The sequence below is a fragment of the Anas platyrhynchos genome, chromosome 9 (assembly GCF_047663525.1).
Source record: "Anas platyrhynchos isolate ZD024472 breed Pekin duck chromosome 9, IASCAAS_PekinDuck_T2T, whole genome shotgun sequence".
Classification (NCBI taxonomy): domain Eukaryota; kingdom Metazoa; phylum Chordata; class Aves; order Anseriformes; family Anatidae; genus Anas; species Anas platyrhynchos.
This window is the reverse complement of record NC_092595.1, coordinates 6,454,803-6,475,793: the sequence shown is the minus strand read 5'-3', so window position 1 is coordinate 6,475,793 and position 20,991 is coordinate 6,454,803. Positions and strand designations below refer to the sequence as shown.

The window sequence follows — 20,991 nt, the reverse complement described above, 5'->3', positions numbered from 1 at the left end:
ATCTTTTTTTTTTTTTGTTTCCTGAAAAGAAACAATTTTTCATTGCACTTTTCACAATACTTACACAGAATAAACCAGATCCTTTCCATGAGGAAATTATCATCTAATCACTGTACAGAAGTGCTTAAAATATTGCTAAGAAGCAATTTGACCAATACCATTTTACTAACTTAGTTGGACAGAAAATGTCAAGCAAGATCAGTCTTAAGCTCTATTTAATTCAAGATGATACTTTAAGCAGTGTTTAGTACCAGATGTTTTCAGAGGCAAGTCAAAGAAACATCAGAATAGCCTAATGAAAATTAGCTTGGTAAATTTATGGAAAAATAACACCCTAAAACTCATACTTGATGAAAGTCAAATTTAAATCCATTTTATGCACTCTATTTTAAACTGTTTTCATCATCCAGTATGTATCTTACACTATTTCCACTTCATCTTAAGTATTAATAAATGCATCAAAAACTCAGAAATGATAATAACATCATTAGTTTTAAGCCTACATGCACTTACATGAGCAGAACTATGGAATATCCTGACTGTAGACACGTTACAAAGGTGCGAGCTGTGAACCTGACATACATACTTTAGACAGTATTTATTATAGTAAGGGTAATACTCTCCCCCGAATGTCACTTTACGTCTGGTAAATACACAGGTTTAAATGCATTTTGAGAAACAGTCTGGACAGTTCAGATTAGGAAAAGAAAAATCTGATTTCTTGTAATCATTATAGAATATGCTACTTCAAAGCTGCAAAAAGGTGTAAAAGCTGAAGGGCATGCAAGTGTGGTGAGACTTGGTATAATGAACAGTTGAAGTAAATTATCCTTTACAACCTCTTAATACACCTTGTAATTTTTTCTACAGAAAGTTTAACATGCTTATTTAGTAAAAACAGTTCATGTGTATTAGCAAAGTTAAAATACTTAAACAGAAAAACCTACATCTGTAATTGTTTAAAATCAACCAATATATAGGGGATTATCCATGTAACCTCATAAACCATACATGACATAAAATATTTCTAACCTCTGCTGTCAGTTGCTGAAGAGAAGGAGATGCAATAGGATGTAAAGTTGAGTTGCCTCTGACTGGATTATGGAGGCTAACATAAGCCACAACATTTCTTTGAAGAACTCTCTTGAGATCCTAGAACAGGAACAGATCGATGGTTATTAATACACACAGTTATAATGAAGATTTGTTTTGTTATTTCCTTTCCTTCTATGGAAAGACTGCACTCTGTGTTTTTGTCCTTTGTGAATCCCTAAGTATTACTTAACTACTGCTTTTTACAATATGCTGTTAAGAACTTCAAAGGATATCTTAAGAGTTATTTCTTTCTATAGCAGAAGTTATAATTCCATTTCACACATCGTCTCAACAAAATGCAAACAGGCCTAGGAGGAATTAAAAATGACTACACTTGTAAGGCCAAAAATGAAAACATTACATACTGTGAAACAACGTGAAGGCCTTTTACATTTATGCCTGACAGAAGACAAACTTCAAAAGAGATCATTATCAAGAGTTAAATGCACTGTAATTTTTAGAGACCAAATTCAGATTTAAATTGCATAACTTTCCAAGTGTTGTCATTTTATTATGTCTTAGACTATGAAAATAGTATGTACAAACTGTTTCAATTATTATCTCTTTTTAAAAAAATCCCCCTTGCCTTCTCAGTAATGAGGTACTTTTTGCATGAAGTGGCTCTTCATATTGAACAGAAGGGGTGTAACGCAATTACATCTGATGTAAAGCCGACTTGAAGTGGAACTAAACAGATTTTGCTTGCAGCCTGGATCTTTTCAATTTGATTTTTTCACCCCTTCTTGTTTTTGAAGAATAATCATGTTGGAAGTATGATGATGTAGGAAGCTTCAAATGAGAGCTAGTTGCTTCTCATGCATGATAAAAAGAAATTAACTCTTCATTTTATCTACTGTTTTAATTCAGCAGCCATGAACCTGTCTGTTAGTTATTGCTTTAATTTATCAACCGAAGTCCACTGCAATTATATATGATCAACAAGGCATTTTCATTCACTGAGCTGACTTGTATTCTGCTGAATGGAAAAGAGCACAAGGAATTGTCTATATTGGACCGTAGCTTTTAAGCACAAATACATGAAAAGTGAAACAGCAGTAGCCACGGGACACTGAAATGTTTATGTAATTAATGTAAACCACGATATGGTTCTCCTCCTTTTATTCAGTGTGCTCGTGACTCAGCTCTCCCAGCACTAAGTCTATCAATTAGAAATTAGTAAGTAACTGCTGAACCTCCAAGCAGCCACCCTCTGAGGCACTCCTGGGCCTAGCGCTGTGGCCTAACGCTGACAGGCAGCTGAGTGCCACATGGCTGCACGCTCAAAGCCCTTCTCGGCACAGCACGGCCAGGAGGGAGATGGAGGGAAAGAAGAACAAATATTTTAGGTTCAAGATAGGAGCAGCTTAATGAAGGAAAAACCCAAGGCCATGAACAAGCAAAATGAGAAAACTGTTATTCTCTACTTCCCATCAGCAAGCGACACGCGGCCACTTTGTGGCAAGCAGGGCCTCACTGCAGGCCGCAGTTGCTCAGGAAGACTGATGCCATCACAGTGGGAGCCCCCCTTCTCCTCCCCTTCCCCAGCTTTCATTGCTGAGCATGATGCCGTATGGCATGGCCTGTCTCCTTGCTTGGTTTAGCTCAGCTGTGCCAGCGATGTCCTCTCCCCACCTCTTGCCCACCTCGTGGCTTGGTGGGGCTGGAGACCCAGCCTGGACACTGTGCCAGCACTGCCACGGGACTGGGGTGCCACCAACACCCTTCCAGTTACCAGTGCAAAGCACAGCACCATGTGGGATGCTGTGGGGAAGTTAACTCCATCCCAGCCAGACCTAGATACGTGGATTATTTTAGAGGTTTTTTTCCCCCCCAAACTCTGGCAATGTCCTCCTTTACAGTCCTCTGCTGAAGCAGTGAGGAGACTCAGCTCACAAAGTGCTGTGTATAACCACTGAGCAACTTCCAGTGCTCTGGGAACAACTTTCCACTCCAATATCACACATGCTCTGTTCCACAAGAACTGCCCCTCTACAGATGTTATGGAGTATGTGAATGTACACAGACAGTTGTCACAGACCAGTTAACTTCTATATGGTAATTTCATACTGCTTCTATGTTTTCAACAAACATAATAATTACTACAATGCTTCCTTCTGAAATTGTTATACCTCTGCCCATTCATATGAACCGATGTTCCCAAATGATGTTCCGCCCCAGGAGCAGAAAACAATGGTCCGGTCAGGTCGCCAGCCTCTCTTGACCTTCAACATCAAAGCCTGTATAAATGCTGTAATGATAGCAGTACTACTGGCCCATTCTTGCCCACTGGAAGTATTCAAACTGCTGTGATGACTACCAATTAGGACATATCTGTCTGAAAAATAAAGAAGAAATAAAAAAAAAAACAACACCAAAAAGAGAAAATCTTACTTCTCCTGGATACTAACATTAAAAAAAAATAATTACAAAGGATGAATTTTATTAGTAGTCTGTAATGTCATTAATACAACACAATGCTGTCAACAGAAGTTTATACAATCACGTGCAAGACAATTGTATAATATAAACATATAAAACTGTGAATAACACTTAAAAATGAACTAATAAATATCTATACTTTCCTAATTTAATCCCTGTGCCCTCTCCTTCACTGTTTGCTTACTAGTCTCCCCAGCTAGGACTTCATATAGATAACCTAATAAAAGTTCCATGCTTTATTAGAGTGTTCTTGAAAAAAAATAAATCAAATAAATAACCAAGAAACACTACCTTAAATACATATTAGTGTCAAAAAAAAAAAAAAAAGAAAAGAAAAGAAAACAAAAGATGTGGTAGTACAACGAGAAACATGGAGAAAATGCATAGAGTATTTGCACTCCCTCACCTGGAAGACTGTGTTCAGTGCTCACCACCCTATCTCAAAAAAGACATTGCAGAAACAGCAGTTGAGAAGCTGGTAACCAGAATGGTTAGATATCTGGGCTTAGACTTCCAGGTAAGGTGACATTGAAAAGACCTGGACTGCAGGTTTAGAGAAGAGACACGACAGAGGAATAAAGATAATGAATGATACAGAAAGGTAAGTCAGACCTAGCAACTTTGATGATACTGGAAGAAAGTATTTTATAAAATGAAAGGCATTAGGTTTCAATCTGAAATAGAGAACATGTATACAGTTATTCAGAGGAAAAAAAGAACAAAACAAATCTCATTCAGAGAAATTAAATGAAATCTTCATCTCTCAAAGCTTCAAACAATATCCAAATACTGACTCTCAAGTGTAAAGAACCATCTTTTATTCTGAAAGGATGATGTGGTATGAAATGACATGAACTCCTAGAGTGACTGACGTGTTTCAAGAAGTCTACATAGAGTTCTGCTGAATGACTTATTCAGCTATTAGATGTGTATGAGATGAATTCATGATGGGAACCTCTTTGAAGGATTGCCTATTGGGTGTGTTCTGATATAGAACTAGACTTTCAAAGGCACGCTTTCCATATTTCAGGACATTGACAGAGAACAGGAGAACAGTTATTAAGTGATGCCAGATCAGCAACAACCTTCGGATGTCACATGGGTTCCAAGGACTATAAAGAGTTTTGGTTTCCTGTTAGTTCTCTATCCAAAAGAATTCATTCTTCACTGATGTCAGTACACTGGACTGTAGCAATACAGGGAGGTGGCAAAATATCCTCACTTTATACTGATTATAAAATTAAATACCTACTCCATGGGGACTTTTTGCAGTGACTGCTGCCTGGAAAGATTTCTTTAACTGAACACTAATACCCTTTGATTATAAAACAATTCTTGATGATACTGAACTTTTACTGGTTTTGTTCAACAAAATACATGGTGATGTTGTTTTATATGGTATTGAAAATGCTTTACTAATAGGGGAGCTGCTATGTATCTGTAATATTTTCAGTCAACTGCTTGAGGGGGAGAGGAGTGTATAGGTATGTAAATGAAAATTTGTTTCTTTAGAGCAAATATGCAAAATATAAATCTAACTGTACAAAATGTAACAAAATGTAATCTAAGATATAATTAGACTTGTTTGTTGCATCATGAGAAGTTCAATCATAGATTGCAGTGATGGTGAAAAGTCACAGGATCTTAAACTTCCTTAATGTTAAGCAAGTGGGAACAGAAATGAATAGAAAGTCCTTAAGGGATTCTGAATTATTAGAGCAAGTGCAGGGTGATCAGATCAGAACAACTCTTGCCCCTTATTAAATCTCTTCAGCTTGTGAATAGTGAGTATGAAGGGAAATGTTAAGAGACCTTATGAAAAATAGTATAGGACATTTTAATGGAAAAAGCTACAAACAGCAACTTACTGTAGGAGACACCAGCTAAATGAAATGGAGTATAACATAACAGCTGGTGCCACCTTTGAAATTCTTCATCTTTGCACATCTCTCTCTTGAATAGACACAATACCCTGAAGCAAGTGACTATGGGAAAAGCATAGGAGAAAGGATGGCCATGGTTACAAGAGGCAGCTGCTGTCCTTTCTCGTAATCATTAACAGAAACAGGTAGAGACAGATACCATGTGGTAAGAAAAAAAAAAAAAAAAAGAGAGAGAGAAAGAAAGGACAAGATGTGGAGAAAAAATATCCATTACTTTTGAAAGTGACAAGATGGGATAGTGTTCAGGGTAGTGACGGGCTGGACAATGGGCATTTATCATTGAAAATAGTGACTTTACACTATCTTCTTGTTATACAGCCCATTTTCAATCATGTTCTAAAAAATCAGTGTTATGGTTTTGAGATTTTTACATGCCGCCAACAATCACATTCTTCTGCACTTAAATCTTTTAATGTCTTGGTCAAATAATATCACCACTACATAGGTGGGTGAGCGTGTGTGCACGTTAGGATGCCTTAAAAAAATATCCAAACTGAAAAACAAAAACCACTCTTGGAGATGCTCTCCAGTCTTTCATTAAGCTACACCGAAGATAAATTTGGCTTGCTCTCTGCAATCCTGGGAACATAAAGGTGAACATTCCAGGTACGTGAAACTACTAAAACCCCATCAAAATGACAGAGAATCAATGCCATGAAAACATCAGATATTCTAACAGTTGACAGGGTGTAGCTATAGCAACAAGGAAGAGTAAAGAAACAAATGAAGGTTTAATTCATCCTGAATGAAATGTTGTCCATGGTGCATTACACGCCTCACTTTTATCTACATTCGCAGCCAATTTCGATGACCTTTATTCAGCAAGATATTATGGGGTAAACTGTTGACATGTGGGTATTCCTATTGACTTCCTTTGGATATATACACATAGAGTTAAGCGTATACCAATTTACCTTTAAAAAGTAGCTCCTTACTAAGAATGCAATAATAACGAGTAGAGAAGATAAATAATTTATTAAACAGATACCAATGCATTCTTTTTCTTATTTGTCTCCGTTCTCTTTCACAATGCAGTAGACAACGTGTCTAAACATGACAGTTACTACCTTTCAAATTCTTTGACAGCTATTTGCAAAACATTAGCGACAGTAGACTGGTAACTTCAAATTATTCTACAAAATTAAATCCTTTATTGAAATTAAATCCACTGTGCTGACTACTTTCTATCTTGCGTAAAAAAATACTAATCTGGTAAAAACGTAGCACTGAGCCCACACAAAACTTAGTCGTTATTTCACTAGAAGAGATAAACTGTAAAGCTACTCTGTCTCATTCATTGCATCACTTAACAGATTAAATGACTAGACTGTAGCTAAATTTGCCTCCTTTCTTATGAAGCTAATAAAAGAGCACTAATCAAGGCAAATGTGACGGCTGTTTGGATGATGATGTGGTTTGTCCAGTACGTATTGTATTGGGGCAACAACACTTTGCAGTATGTTAAGAATCAGCAATAGTGTTCATTAGTGTTGCAGAAACCCTTCAACTTTCAGGCAAGTTCATTCACAGACAGAATAAAGTCAAGATGATCTTGATTCCTATGATGTTCTGATTATGTTACCTATATACAGCACCAAAGGAGAGAGGGGGGTTGTGTTTTATATCACAATTACATTTGGAATCTTACTGTTTAATTCTTAACGCATGCTAAACTAATTATTATTCATAGAATTGTATACAACTAGCTTAAGGCATGATTCTAACACAAAATAAGGCTGCAGAAATTGTGATTAAGAACTTAGTCATAGATTGTACTACACTGTAATCACTTTTGATATTAGATTCTTAACTAAGCCAGGGATCAGGCTGCCCTGCACCCTGGTTTCAGTGAGACAGCTGAGTTACCCAGTGATGTTGTGGATTTGAATCATAGAGTTTCATTTTATTTAACTCAAAGTTCTGTTAACATCATCAATAAAATCAAAGCATTTTCTAAAATTGTATAGACAGCTCACATGTTAAATAAGATCATGTTATACAACATATTTTAAAATTAAAACTATCAACATAGCTATTGGTATAAAATACAAATATGGTCTACAAGTAAACTCTGGTTGTTTCATGAAAATACTTTCATTGTAACAATAATACCTCCTGAGATCATTCTGTGTTTAACCCATATGTTCTGTTTTCTCACAAATCAACTCACAGACTACAAACGCCTTCCTCTATAGTAGCACATTATGTGGCAAGTAGAACTGTGACCCCAGCTATGACTCCCAGTCATTGTGAAACAAATAATCAGTAGAAATGATAAGGGGCTACTTACCAGGAAACACAGTTCCTTTCAAATATCCAATAACATTAGAAATTGTCCTGTATGTTGTGACTGACTGAATATTCAGACTGATTATTTTTTTCTCTGTCAAAAGATAAAATGAAAAAAAACACTAAGCAAATGTTAAACTGTTTATTCAAGCAAGAAATCCACAGGCCACAGATATAAGTCTCTCCAACAACAACAAAAAAGAGAAAAAGAAAAAAGGTAATAAAGAGAGATAAAAGATTAAAACATGACATAATACAGTATTTTCTTAGACACATTTTAGCAGTGGGGATTAAAACTAGAGTCTCAAAAGATGTTTCTGCTCCTTGAGGAAAAAGAACATTCAATTCACCCAATAAATGCTGCCAGGACACAGTAGTAACAAACAACAAGAAAAAAAAAGTAGGATTTACATAATCCTATGATAAGGAAAGTTGTCTTAATCTTCATAGGTTTCTCTAACCTAAGCCCCCACCCAAGTCAGTCTTTCTATAACATCCACAGAATTATACCTGTTTTACATTACAATATTATGGAAATAAACAAATGAGCAAACAAAAAAAATAGCAAGAACATCAAAAACTGTGTGCTAAATTAGAAAGGAAAAGTTACATCTTAGCATTACTAATCACTATACCAGCATAGCCTTTGGTGATGTACTTGTGAATTTATGCCAACAGACAGCTTAGCTGGTATCGGTTGAGGAAATGGTATAAATACAAGGGCAAAAGATTCCAGAAGCTGCCAATATATAAGACTTGCCAAAATAGCTATGCCAGTTAAGACTGTGGCACAGGATTAAGCCAGAGAAAAGTAAATATCTGAGTTAATATAGTTTTAAAAAACATACAGTTCTTTGTTGCGAGTTCCTGCTGTTCCCTCCATCCCCCAGGTGGGACACGCTAGCCACTCTAACTCCTGGAGTTTGTGGCAAGGCAACAAAGCATTTAACTACAGGGAACTGCAGATACCTTTCAAATGCTTTGTTTGCATTATAATAGACTGTATTAACATTCATCTCATCTGAAAGGTCATAACTTCTATCTGAGAAAAGCAAAAACGTCTTAAAGTGCTCTAACTTAAATGCTAGCGGTGGTCTGACAACAGGCACTGAGTCCTCCCAGTCCTCTGGGGGGTCCCTACATCCAGAGCATGTCCCCAGCCCCATGGCAGACCTGTGTTTCAAGGCACTTGAAACACAATTTGGGCTGGCGTTCCTTTGGTGTCCGCATCCTGACTGCCACAGACCAAAATTAAACTATTCCATGGACCACTCTGCTCTCTATCACCTAAGCTGTTGGCCTCCCCAGGACATGCTGCTGCCAGTTTGTTTCTGGGATTTCTCTCCCGAGATATGTAGAATAATCAAGCAGGGAGTTTACTGCAACATGTAAAATAAAAACTATGCATCTCTATGAAACTTTTCTTCAGGGTTCATTTGCTGGTACTTCAGCTGGTAAATTTACTTAAAAATTCTCTTAACATAAAATTCAGTATGTTTTCATTCACTATTCGCTGATATTTGAGAAAAGCAAAACAACAGCTAGGAAATGTTTAAAAAATAAAAGGTTACCAAGAATATTTATTTTATTTTTTACTCAGACAAAACCTTCTTTGTTAAAAGTAGAAACAGCCTCCATGTGACAACTCTGTCTTTGCTAGAATGTAACAGCGAAGAATATGAAAGCCACCCACAGTTCATTAAAAATAAACCATAGCACATTACTTTGCAGTAATTAATCATAGCAACTTAATATTTTGATCTGTCATGGATACGTTTGGGTTCAAGTTCTAATTAACTTTTACAGTAACTTACATCAGAAAGAAAAGTCTATTTACAGCATGTGATGATGAATTGGTTGTTCTATAAATCTACAGATAATATTATAGAATTTTATTAAAATATTTAATTAAAAAATATTAATCCAGAGTGCTTCCAGCACTGTACTGTTACCTGTTTAACTTTTTCAGTTGTTTAAAAAAATCTGAAAATAGCTCATGGCATGTGAGCCATTGTATTTCTTTAGGCCCCATTTGAAAAATAAGATAAACCCTTTTGAAGACAAGTGGCAAAGTTGTCTTTCCTTAATCAACACCAGCTATGCAGTGTTCAACTCACAAAGAAGAAATAGAAAATTATGTCCTGGCAACACACATATTGTGGAATCAGATAGTGAAGTTAATAGTCATGTAATACACTAGTCAGCTTAAAGTGACTTGGGCTTAAAGGCTCAGTACCACCGGATGAAAAGGCTGAAAGCACTCTTTGGAGAATACAGCAGAAGTGAAATTTAATCCCCTTTTGACAGTGCTGACAACAAACATCACTTCCCTAATGCCATATTTTAAAGGTATTGACATTTTTTTTTCTTTTTTTTCTGTATTCTCTGGAAAACCTATGAGGAGACTTTTGCTTAAGATTACTCACTTTGAGTTTATGTAAACCAAAAGCTATGACTGAAGTAGAAGCACAGAAAAGTATTTATATTTTGTCCGTATTTTTGATCTGTTTCTTTAACTTGAAATCTGTACATTATCTCTGGGCAAATGACTATCTTCTCTCCAAATTACCTATTTTAAAAAAGTCATGGTTACTTCTCTCTCATTTGACTCACAGTTTTAGAACTACAGAGGAGCTTAAACTAAGTAGTCTAAGAAATAAGTTATGCTTTTTTTTTCTTTTAAACTATCCCACACTTACACCAACATAGAAGCAAGTGATCTTGAGATTAACTTTCAAACAAATTGGTTAAATTTCTGAATCTTGCTCATGCTAAGCACTTATATCAACCTCTTGTCTGATCGTTCTTGTAGTACTGGATTTTAAAAAAGCTTCATTAGTCACTCAGGTTTGAAAACTGAACTCATTTGACCAAACTTTTGCTATAAACACATAAAAATTTGCCCATATGCACATTTAACTCAAGTGCAGAAGCATTAAATACTAACTGAATTCAGGTATTCCAAAAGCATAATTCTTAGATCATACAAACAGAAGCTGTTTCAGAATACCAAGGAAACAAACTATATAGAATAATTCCAAATCAGTTTTTAACATGTATATAAAACCAGCTGAAATCAGCACAAACCACACCTGAATAAAAATATGTCACTTTGAAATCACAATTGAAGTAACACATTGAAACATCACCAAACTTCCAGAGCCACGTTATTTTAGGGCAGACAAATTCACCTGGGGTAGTCAGGATAAAATTACATTCAACATGTTTCTTTTTCAAGTCATTAAGAACCTTTATGTCAAGCTCTAATAACTCAAGTGCCAACTTTCTGGGCACACACTACCAAGCTTTTCAGGCCTCCCTGAAGGCTAATAATTTGCTTAATAACAAAAGCTACAGTTTTCATAAAGTTACCCGCCCCAAGACCTGAGGCTTTAAGGTAATATCAAGTATCACAGAGCATGATGAAACAGTAAGAACTAACAACACTCAATTCAGAAACACCATAACTGATTTACCTATAATGGATAATCAAATAGATTACAGATTTCTTTTATTTTATTGGTGATACTGTACAGAATAATGTGGACTTGTACATAACATTTAGAATATCCTGTTAAAAAGACCATTTGATGCAAATACATTAAAATGCTTATATACCAGTAGATTTTCCAATCATTTGGAAAAGTGCTTCATTTTCATTAGACAGTTTCTAGAGAACCTGAGTTTGAAATCTTACTTGATTTTGAAAAACGTATTTTAGATAGTCCATAGTATTTCATCACAAGTCATTTTGAGTACCAAATCTTTTCTACTTTGTATTTTAAATTGATTATCAATTAGGTTCAAGTATAGGTCTTTAAATGAAGAAAAGCACTTAATACTTAAAATACTCTAATTGCCCATTTTTTGAAAAAGTTCATGGGAGCACATAATTTTAGACAAGTGGGGATTAATGATGACACACCATAATAAAGAAAAAGCAAATCTAATTACCAACTTCAACTACCACAAAACTAACAACTGACTTCAGTTCCCACTCTACACTTTCTAGGTTCTAAGTATCCCATATATCTCAGATGTCTCTCTCCATACCCTTCCACTCCCTCTGTCACGTTATGTCTCTTGAAAACTGCAAGGCTAAGGGAATAAAGAGGCAATGTGAGAAAACTATATATAAATGTTTAATCATTACTGATGAATCTGCTGCTCAGCTTTTTGAAACATACTGATGAGAGAATGATGATCATTTTATTCTAACAAATTTTTAGCCAACCAATCATTTGAATTGCACATTCATCTCTTTTGACAGATAAATGATGAATTCTACGTCAGAAGTAAATCTTTCTCTTAAGCTTCTTCCAATCAACAGGAAGACTGCAAATTGAGCCTTCACTGTTCTCATATGCCTCTGTTCAGCACATTCTCTTTAGTTATTATTATTAGATAGTTATACAAGATTTCTTATCATGAAAGCAGTCTTTTATCTCTTCTATTAAGGCTGCTACTGAGCACTTCAACAAACTATATGTTCCAGCATATAGAATTATTTCAAAGCACAATATATCATAAATGCATTACAGAATTAAGCAAGGCTTGTTACTATAAAGCCACTTTACTCAATAAATTAAGACTAAAAAATAAAAATAAAAAATTGCACGTGGTTTATTGTGGTTAAGAAGCGTTACACGAAATCAGAAACAAGTTGTGATCACCCAGAATGAGAAGGACATGGGTTAGTTCTTTCTAGACTGCCAGACTGCATAAAAGTAGAATAAGCTGTCCTTTAGGTGATTCTATACTGCAGCATCCAAACAAGCTTTTTTTGAGAAACAGACTCAACAGAGCTTTTTCTCTTTCTAAAATGAGTTTGCCAGCCCATTCGTGCCTTACATTACAAATTTCAGCTGTTGAAAACCCGTACGCTATTAGCAACCTTCACACATCCTACTTGGAATGGTTAAGCTCTTGTTCTTCCAAAAAAGCCCTTTTCCTGCTTATATCATCCTTGTTTACTGGTTGCGGGGAAAATCAGCTCATCTTTAAAATATCTAATCAGCCATACATGGAGAGCAATACTTGTCCTGATAACAGCAGCTTAAGCCATGAAGCACGAGGTCTTGCTGCCTTTCCATTTGATATGTATAACTACAAATGTCAACACAAGTCATAAAATTAACCAACCTATTTTATGTCTTGTTTTATTGTATTCCTTTTCCACAGTGACTTTCCAAAAGCAATAAACAAGTGATACAGCACATATATGATAGTACAATGGTTGCCCTGAAGATTTGCTTTTACCATTATCATCACTGTACTTAGTGCAGGATAAGTGGCTACTTTAATTTGCCTCTTCCCTTCCAAGACCATTGCTTTACATCAATTAAAATAAACAGGCACTATAATAAAAGGCACAAGGCACATTTTTTTCTGCATTTTTTTTAATGGTGAAAGATAGACTATTACAAACAAAAAAACAAGAAAGAATTACTAATTATATATGCATCTCTTCTGGAATGTTATCTGCAAAGTGTTTCTCCCTTCATTGAAACACTGTGCATCATCTTTGCTGGAAGACTCTATTCTCACTTTTTTTTCCCTCACAAAAGCAGTAAGTTTATTCAAGCTATAATCTGTATGACTTTGCTAATAGCATTATCTCGGAAGAGATAAGCTGAATGCATTCTTTCTTTACATCTAGCTCTATTCAAGGTATTTCATTCTTATCATGATGACTGTTTTCCTGATGAAATTTGAACAAAAAGATGCCTGAAGGTCCAGACAACAACACATTGTTTATTCTATGGCAGATACAAATTAAGGAACACAGAAAGACACATCACTGTTTAGAATTATAGTATTACCTTAGAGACAGAAAAAAGATACTGCTCCTGGTGCCTTAATGTTTAAGTAGTCCGACTAGGCCTAACAAACAAAGGAGTGCAGCCCTAGTAACATCTCCCTAGTGAAGATACCTAAAGACAGTGGGATTTCTTTAGTCAATAGCAAGAATTAGAGCTTAATGCCTTACATTAAGAAGGAGACTTTGTACTCCAGATATTGACTTATTTGCTGAAAGCTGGCAAATGAGATCATTTCTGAAAGTTAGACCTAACTAGAGTAAGGTTGCTAAAGATAAAAGAACAAATACTTTTTTTTTCTTTTTTTTTTTTTAATGGCTCTCTTGTAGTAATTCCCAGATATTTATCACCCCTTAACACAACTTCCATCTATCAGTTTTTGGGAGCAGAATTTTTATTTTTTATAATCTCTTCTAGAAAGCAGCTAAGCAAAGCATACTCATAATCAGCTACATCTTTTAGCCATACACTGTTAGAGAAAACAAATTTGGAATACCTGAAGACAATTTCATTTTTAGGAGAAAAAATTATTTAAAAATTATTACCTGTACTTGGCAGTTGAAGGGGGACACACCTATCTTTTTGGATACTGTTCTCAGGTACAGAAATGATTTTTTTGGCAAGTACTGCAGAAATTGGTTGCACTAACAATGTTGTGAGGTTCAGTCGATGTTGTCTGTAGCTTCCATCTTAAATAACAAAAAGAAAACAGCAATTTAGTGAATTACAATTAAAGATTTCTACATAAGGCCTAAACAAAATAAAGTAACCCGAACATCTACAGTACAGCTCAAGAAATCTGGATTTAGATAATCAGCCACTATTTTGTTCTTACCTTACCGAAAAAAATTCCTTCGAGAACACATACAACAAAATTACATATAGACATTAAAATGTGTAGGGAATAGTTCCACCAGAAAGAAACTTGTCAGAGTTCAAGCAGATATTAGATTGTGACTTAACAAAAAAATGAAATCAGTGTTTGGTTAAAGGAATCCACAAAAAATAGAATTACTGATCAGCAATAACTCAAGTCTCAAATACAGTGTTACTGGGAAAAGGCAGGTGTTTAAACTGCCTGAAATCAAATCCAAGTATCTACCTGCATGAAATGATGCAGCTACATATAAGGTTGTTTGTTTTGCTGCAGATTTGGAATATTACAGATGTTTAAATACTACAAAAGTTGTGCTACTTAGCAATACACTGTTAAAGGGGTAGGGTATCACACCAAAAAAAGCTTCTGCGAGAACTCCGAAAAGAAACACGCCACAGAGGACATGTGCTGATGACGTATGACAGCTTGATGAGATGTGCTTCCTTGCATATACCCAGAAGCCTGAAAATCTGAATACACACCCTCTCCTTTAAAGAATACAGTCTGATCTAAACTATTTCATAAAAAGTATTGAAATTAATATTAATAAGCAGTTTAAAGAAAAACATAAGGATTACTTTCTCTTTGCCAGACATGTATTAGCTGTCATAAGAGTATTTAGTTTTTAGGAGATATGAGCTAAGCTATCTGCATCATGATCAGGACTTAAAAGTAAAAGATCCAAGACCAATCTCCCCAGTAAAACACAGTTCATACTGAAAAATTTTGAGATTTCCAGAGCTACTGGTTAAAGCACAATCTTCCAGTCTTTTTTTTAAGTAGTTATGGGCTTGGTCTGGTACCAAGGACAAAACAGTGTAGCTCAACTTCGCAAGGAAACCAACATATTGGAAGAACTTTGTGAGGTTCTCACTTGACCTTTCTCTGCTGGATGCCAGGCTCCTTGGAGAGCATAGTGCTTTCGGGATCAGTGAGCTCAGCAAATGCTTTGAGAATAATTTAAAATTGAGATTTTGCTTGTAATTAAAATTTTGTTTTATAGCAGTAAAATGATTTAAGCAGCAGACTTCCTTACTATGTGCAAATCTAACAATCCAACCATGCCAGGCCTAAAACTGGTATTAATTCAAGGAGGACTCTAGAGAACATGCTGGAATGTAGTTAGAAAAATATGCTAATCAATTCTTAAATTTATTTTGGGCGCACAAAATGGTAATCTTTAGAAAGTTTCTGACACAGAAAGTGAGGACTATACTCCTACTTTTCCAGTGACTCAGGTTGAGGTTTTATTTGGACAAAATGGACAGTATTTCATCACTATCTGCTTATTAAAGTAACTCTCTGCCAGAATCTGATAAAACAAAAAGTTAATAAATAAAACTGTCTAAAAAGTTTACTTATAAAATTCATTACAGTAATTCCTTCTATGACCTGAAACACTGTTTTAATGATCTCTCCAAAAAATTTACAGAACAAAAAAGTAAAGTCTGACTGAACATTGAACCATAATTGTATATACCCACATCTTTGACTTTCTGCTGCATTAATAATAGAGCAGTATTAGTTTTGAAATATCTGAAGTGAATGGCTCATTAATTTTTCACCTTAAGCCTAATGGAAATTTGACAAACAGTTTTATGCTGGGAATAGAAACTTCAAGCAGGACTTCACAGAACACTATGAGAATAAATTATAGCATAAAAGACAGAATAAAGTGCATTTGGTCAAATAAGATGGCTCTGTCATTCAATTGCCTGGAGTGAACAGTTCAATGCATTTCTGTGGAAGAGGTAATCTGCCATTTATGCATTCCCAGCATATCTTCTGCACTGCCCTTTGTCAACATTTGATAGTGTACGAACCACGACCAAAACAGAGACATAAAAACTGACACATCATAAGCATTTGAATCATTTGTACATGGAATGTATAAACCTTCACACTGCTTTGCTGAGGTATTCAACAGCCGATAGGCTTCCACTGAATCTCGTGAAGCTAGTCACAACGATCTCTTTATTCTTCCCTGCAAAATCAGTTTATGTATGGTTTATCTGTGGTTTATCTAACCACATGCCCAAACTGAAGGGACTGTGGAGTGCTTATTCCAGGGAGATGCCACCAGTTGATCAGTGGCTCTAGGTACTAAAACAGCATCACTATTGTCAATCGTAATTCTGCTGTGCAGCAGCTGTTTTGCTGCACCTTCAGTGACAGCTGTTTGCAATGCTGTTCATGAGCAGTACTACTAATAGAGATATGACTCTCTCATCAAAAAAACAAAACAAAAAAAACACACAAAAAAACACAAAAACAGCCCATCACACTTCCAATTAATACTGCTAGAAAAGGCTTGCACTGTCACATCGTTAGTGCAAGCAAAAATGGCTTTTTTTTTTTTCTTTCTCCTGCTATTTTTGCACCTTGGTCTTCCAATGAATAGCTCCAGAAAGTCCCACTTTCTCATAAGGCAAGTCCCAATGACTTTCTGTATATTTTCCAATGGCATTAGTATGAGTATAGTCATACTTACACCAAATTGCAGGTTTGGGTTGAAGGATATTTTTAGAATTCAAATCCAGTCCAACCTCTTACACAAAAATGTTCCCATCTGCTACAGCTTGCAAACTCACTGAGTGCAGTAATAAGATTTTATTTTTTCCTTCTCCTTTCTAAATTCACTCTTAGAACATAGAAGGAAAAATAAACCATTTCTGGCTGTCCCTTCTTGCTGTAAATTGATATAGTGAGAATGATAATCCAGAAAAAATGATGATGTTCTCCTCCAAGCACTTAGGTACAGAAAAATCTGGGAAAACTCAAATCTGCTCAGTGTTTGGATATCAAAAGTCACATATATTATTTTCTGTACATAAGTCAACTTTATAGCTCCTCCTCTATTTCTCTAAAGCAAAGAAAGTAATGTTTTATGGAAACTGGTATTCTGACTTATGTGTACCAAAAATGGCACTGATCACCCTATGACACTTAAAGCAGAAATAAGAATGTTTTTTTGTTTTTTTTGTTTTTTTTTTTATTAATGGGCAGGAGGGTAGCTTAAGATCCGGAGGGTATCTTGGGAGATATAAGCTCAAAGTATCAGCATGGATGAGAAAAGTAACTGGTGAAGGAAAATGTTATCAAGATACAAGCACAACCTTGAGTAGACATCTATGGAGTAGAAGTGGTAACAAGTATTTTCCTGTTATGTCTTTATCCGGTTCTCTGTGAATTATCCACCAGAACTACAATGTGAAAAACGTCAATTTAAAAGTACATTGCTTCACTAGTCATTGGTATTAATATGCAGGAAGAGAAAAACATTTGCCTCTCTTCTGTAAAAAACATTAAATAAAAATCTTTGAAATTCCGTAACCAGGGACTTTAACAGCAGCCACAACTTAGGACTTGCAAAGCGGCTTTACAGGCAATGAAGTATGAGATGATGAACTGTTCTGCCAATTACAACAGCATTGTGGCAGCTTGCATTTCATGATGCATGATTCTGTGATTCGCAAATGGACAAGCAACGCTTAAAACTATGTACAGATTTCAGATATGGATGAGAAAAAAGTTGGCATCTGTGAAAGGTATATGCACATAACACTGAAAATACACAATGTAGGTGCAGTCAGGATCAGCCAGAAAGAAAACAAGTTACTGAGAGTATTCAGAGAGCACCTGAAAAACATTTTAAAATGTTTGTTCACGCTGGTGATGGACAAACAGGTTTGTTTAAAAACACCTGAAAAGCTTTCACACTCTTATCACGTCAAAAGTTAAGGAATTTAAAAGAAAAATATATGACACAACCTGAGATAAACTCCCAACAGTTAACAAGACTTATCAATACTTAGAAAAAGCAAGCAACATACATATGTTGCTTTACTTAAAGCATATTCACTGCATTCTGTTTACATAACATTTAATCAATGGAGTGGATGCTAATCTGGGTATATATTACCCAAGACTGTCTCCTTGAATAGATTTGTGTTGTCCTTAAAAATAAAATTACGAATTTTACAGCTGATATGAGAAGAAAATATACCTTCAGAATCTACTATCATCTTTTCCCCTTCCTCTCAAGGACATGTGCGTAATCAATATAAAAGAAAAAAAGCTACTCCCCTGTCTCTTTAAAAATCACTTTGGCTTAATGCCTACTTAACGTACTTTAAACGTACTGTCAGTCTTGTTTCTCGTTAAGATAAATGTGTTGCTTTTTGATTCCATTTATTTTGCAAAAGCAAAACTGCTTTGACACATTGACGCAAAACCATCTTATTACTCCCCATTCCCTTCTAAAAATATTTAATAAATATGGCAAGAATACAAAAAAAACAAAACAACAAAAAAACATTTTTTTCACAATGCTCTCATCACTTTGAATACCCCTTTCCACTTAGCTTGTTATAGTGGCTAATCATTAAAATGACAAGAAAGTGGCCAACAAAATATAGCAAAATTATATAACATTTCTTTTAAACCCATTGACATGGAAGTAATTTTTTTCCTTTCACACGTCCTGAAGTGGTGTCACCACTAAGTCTTGAAAAGGGAAGAACAATTCTTCCACATATTAAAAGCAGCTAAAGCATATTCTTATATTCTAGTAACAACAGAAAACAGAAGGGGAGAATTACTGCATAATCCTAAGTGTTAGTATCAGACGTATACTTCAGCTTCTCATTATTTTAAAAAATCATTCTCTTAAGGTAAAACTTGCATATCTTCAAGTCCATGTTTGAAATGTACTTATTTGTTCCCAGAAAGTACTTCCCAGGCTATTAACTATACTGTTACAACTATTCTTGAACTAGAATCTGTAAAGAAGCGCGCGCGCGCGCGTGTGTGTGTGTGTGTGTGTGTACGAGAGAACACAAATCAACAGTGGAAGCTTTTAAAACTGAAATGCAAAACATTTTGAATCTAAGTCCCAAACAAGTTATGGAATTTGTTACCAGTTTCATTGAAAAGAGCACACTTTGGTCTGTGACTGAGAGATACTTGGGTACGTCCCTTCTGTCCATATGGAACAGGTTGGGTGCAACCCTGGCTCATGTTTACACCCTCAGCTGTGGCTCTCCTACAGGTGAATCTGGCCTGCTCTTTTGGAACGGACACAGCAGACTTTGGATCCCTCATTCTGCTACTGCAAGGCTGAGATCGCTCCCTTAAGTACTTTTTGAAATCAAGAATTTTGAAAAAATCAAAGTATGTAATGGGTAAGGTACTATGTAAGTGGCATGAAACCCATTACAAACTTCATAGCATAGAATATAGTTTATAGAGACGCTGCTCTTGACCAGCAGTACCTTACATTCACTTCCACAATGCTGTGTACCCGCAAGGTAAGAAGTGTTTCTTTTAAAACAAATGTTATCATACCTTTTAGAACTGCCTTTTCTAACTGTATTGGCATATTCTAGCCAAACCTTACACAGTTTTTGATACTGGTTTCCTTTTCCTGTCTGGCAGCAGTCCATAGTGAGAAAACCTGCAGTGACAGTAATGAAGCAGCTCTGGTCTTCTGAGCGAGCAAGCAGCTTTCCTCTAGTTTACAGCTAGTTAGAGTACGTGGCAAGTAACAAGCCCTCTTGGGCTTTTCAAAAGACTGACAGAAATGCAATGATGAGAATGAGGAGTAACTGGTATCAGTCAGTGTACTTTACATTTGCCCAGAAGAATCCAGCATAAGCAAAGCTTCCTCCAGGGATCCAGGTAGCCACTAAGTGCGTGCACTGACTTGGTAGTGGAACCGTGAAGTCACACTAACAGATAAGACACAAAGCACTTCCTATACGAATCATTTCACCACTTCAAGATGTAAGCAACTTCAGGCTCTCTCAAGAGTTAATGGACTGACCCAATAGCTTGCTCCTTCATGAAATAAACCTTGTTCTTTTACACTGGTGATGGCCACTATAGAAGAAAAAAATACCAAACATGGAAATGAGAGTCTGATGCAGGTTTCCTTCCCTTCAGTGATGATCAGGACTACAAGTAGTGAAATAACTCCCTTGTTAAAGTGATGTTTGCATCAGCTAAAATATACAGCAGGTTACATATACTATCCTTAAAATGACTGCTCTGGCTAAAAACAAGCATGGAGTCTTGTTTACCCACAATAATAAGATTTATTATTATTAAAAATAATAAAAGGCCTGTAACATTCTGCAAGGAATGGAATGGAAATAGGAAATCACTAAGAAAGCACTGAAAGTGACAGGTATAGCATACCAGCTACTTTGTTTATAGCATGCAGCTAACACTGCAATGATTCAGAATCGCCTGTTGTCTGTATATATTTGGTCAACAACATGAAGTAAAACTGTGTATACTACCTGCAGTATGCTATGCTTCTCTTACAATAATATATATCTCTGATTTATTTGTTCATATTTGTTTGAAGCTATGAAAAGTCACATTTTGACTTTGTCGTGATGACATATGGGGTCATCAAGGGGTTCTGAAGTCTCCCCCTTTTCCCACAGCTTTTTAATCATTCTTCTCTTCGCACAGCAGTGCCATTAATTGTGCCAACATGATTGTTTCAGTGGCCATATTGCGA

General features: G+C 35.7%; 1 protein-coding gene across 20 annotated transcripts in view; it reads right to left on the bottom strand.

Annotated features, from left to right (window-relative positions):
* Window positions 1–20,991, bottom strand: part of NAALADL2 (N-acetylated alpha-linked acidic dipeptidase like 2) — a 432,007-nt gene that overhangs the window by 102,613 nt on the left and 308,403 nt on the right. For all 20 annotated transcript variants that reach the window (XR_011811283.1, XR_011811282.1, XM_027463880.3 and 17 more), the window contains 4 exons: window positions 14,131–14,274; window positions 7,768–7,860; window positions 3,225–3,430; window positions 1,033–1,152 (listed from right to left, as the gene is read on the bottom strand). Coding sequence is in view for 18 of the 20 variants with exons in the window: in XM_027463880.3 (XP_027319681.1) it covers window positions 1,033–1,152; window positions 3,225–3,430; window positions 7,768–7,860; window positions 14,131–14,274 (563 nt within the window). In the remaining 2 variants the exon portion in view is untranslated. The remainder of the gene's footprint in view (window positions 1–1,032; window positions 1,153–3,224; window positions 3,431–7,767; window positions 7,861–14,130; window positions 14,275–20,991) is intronic.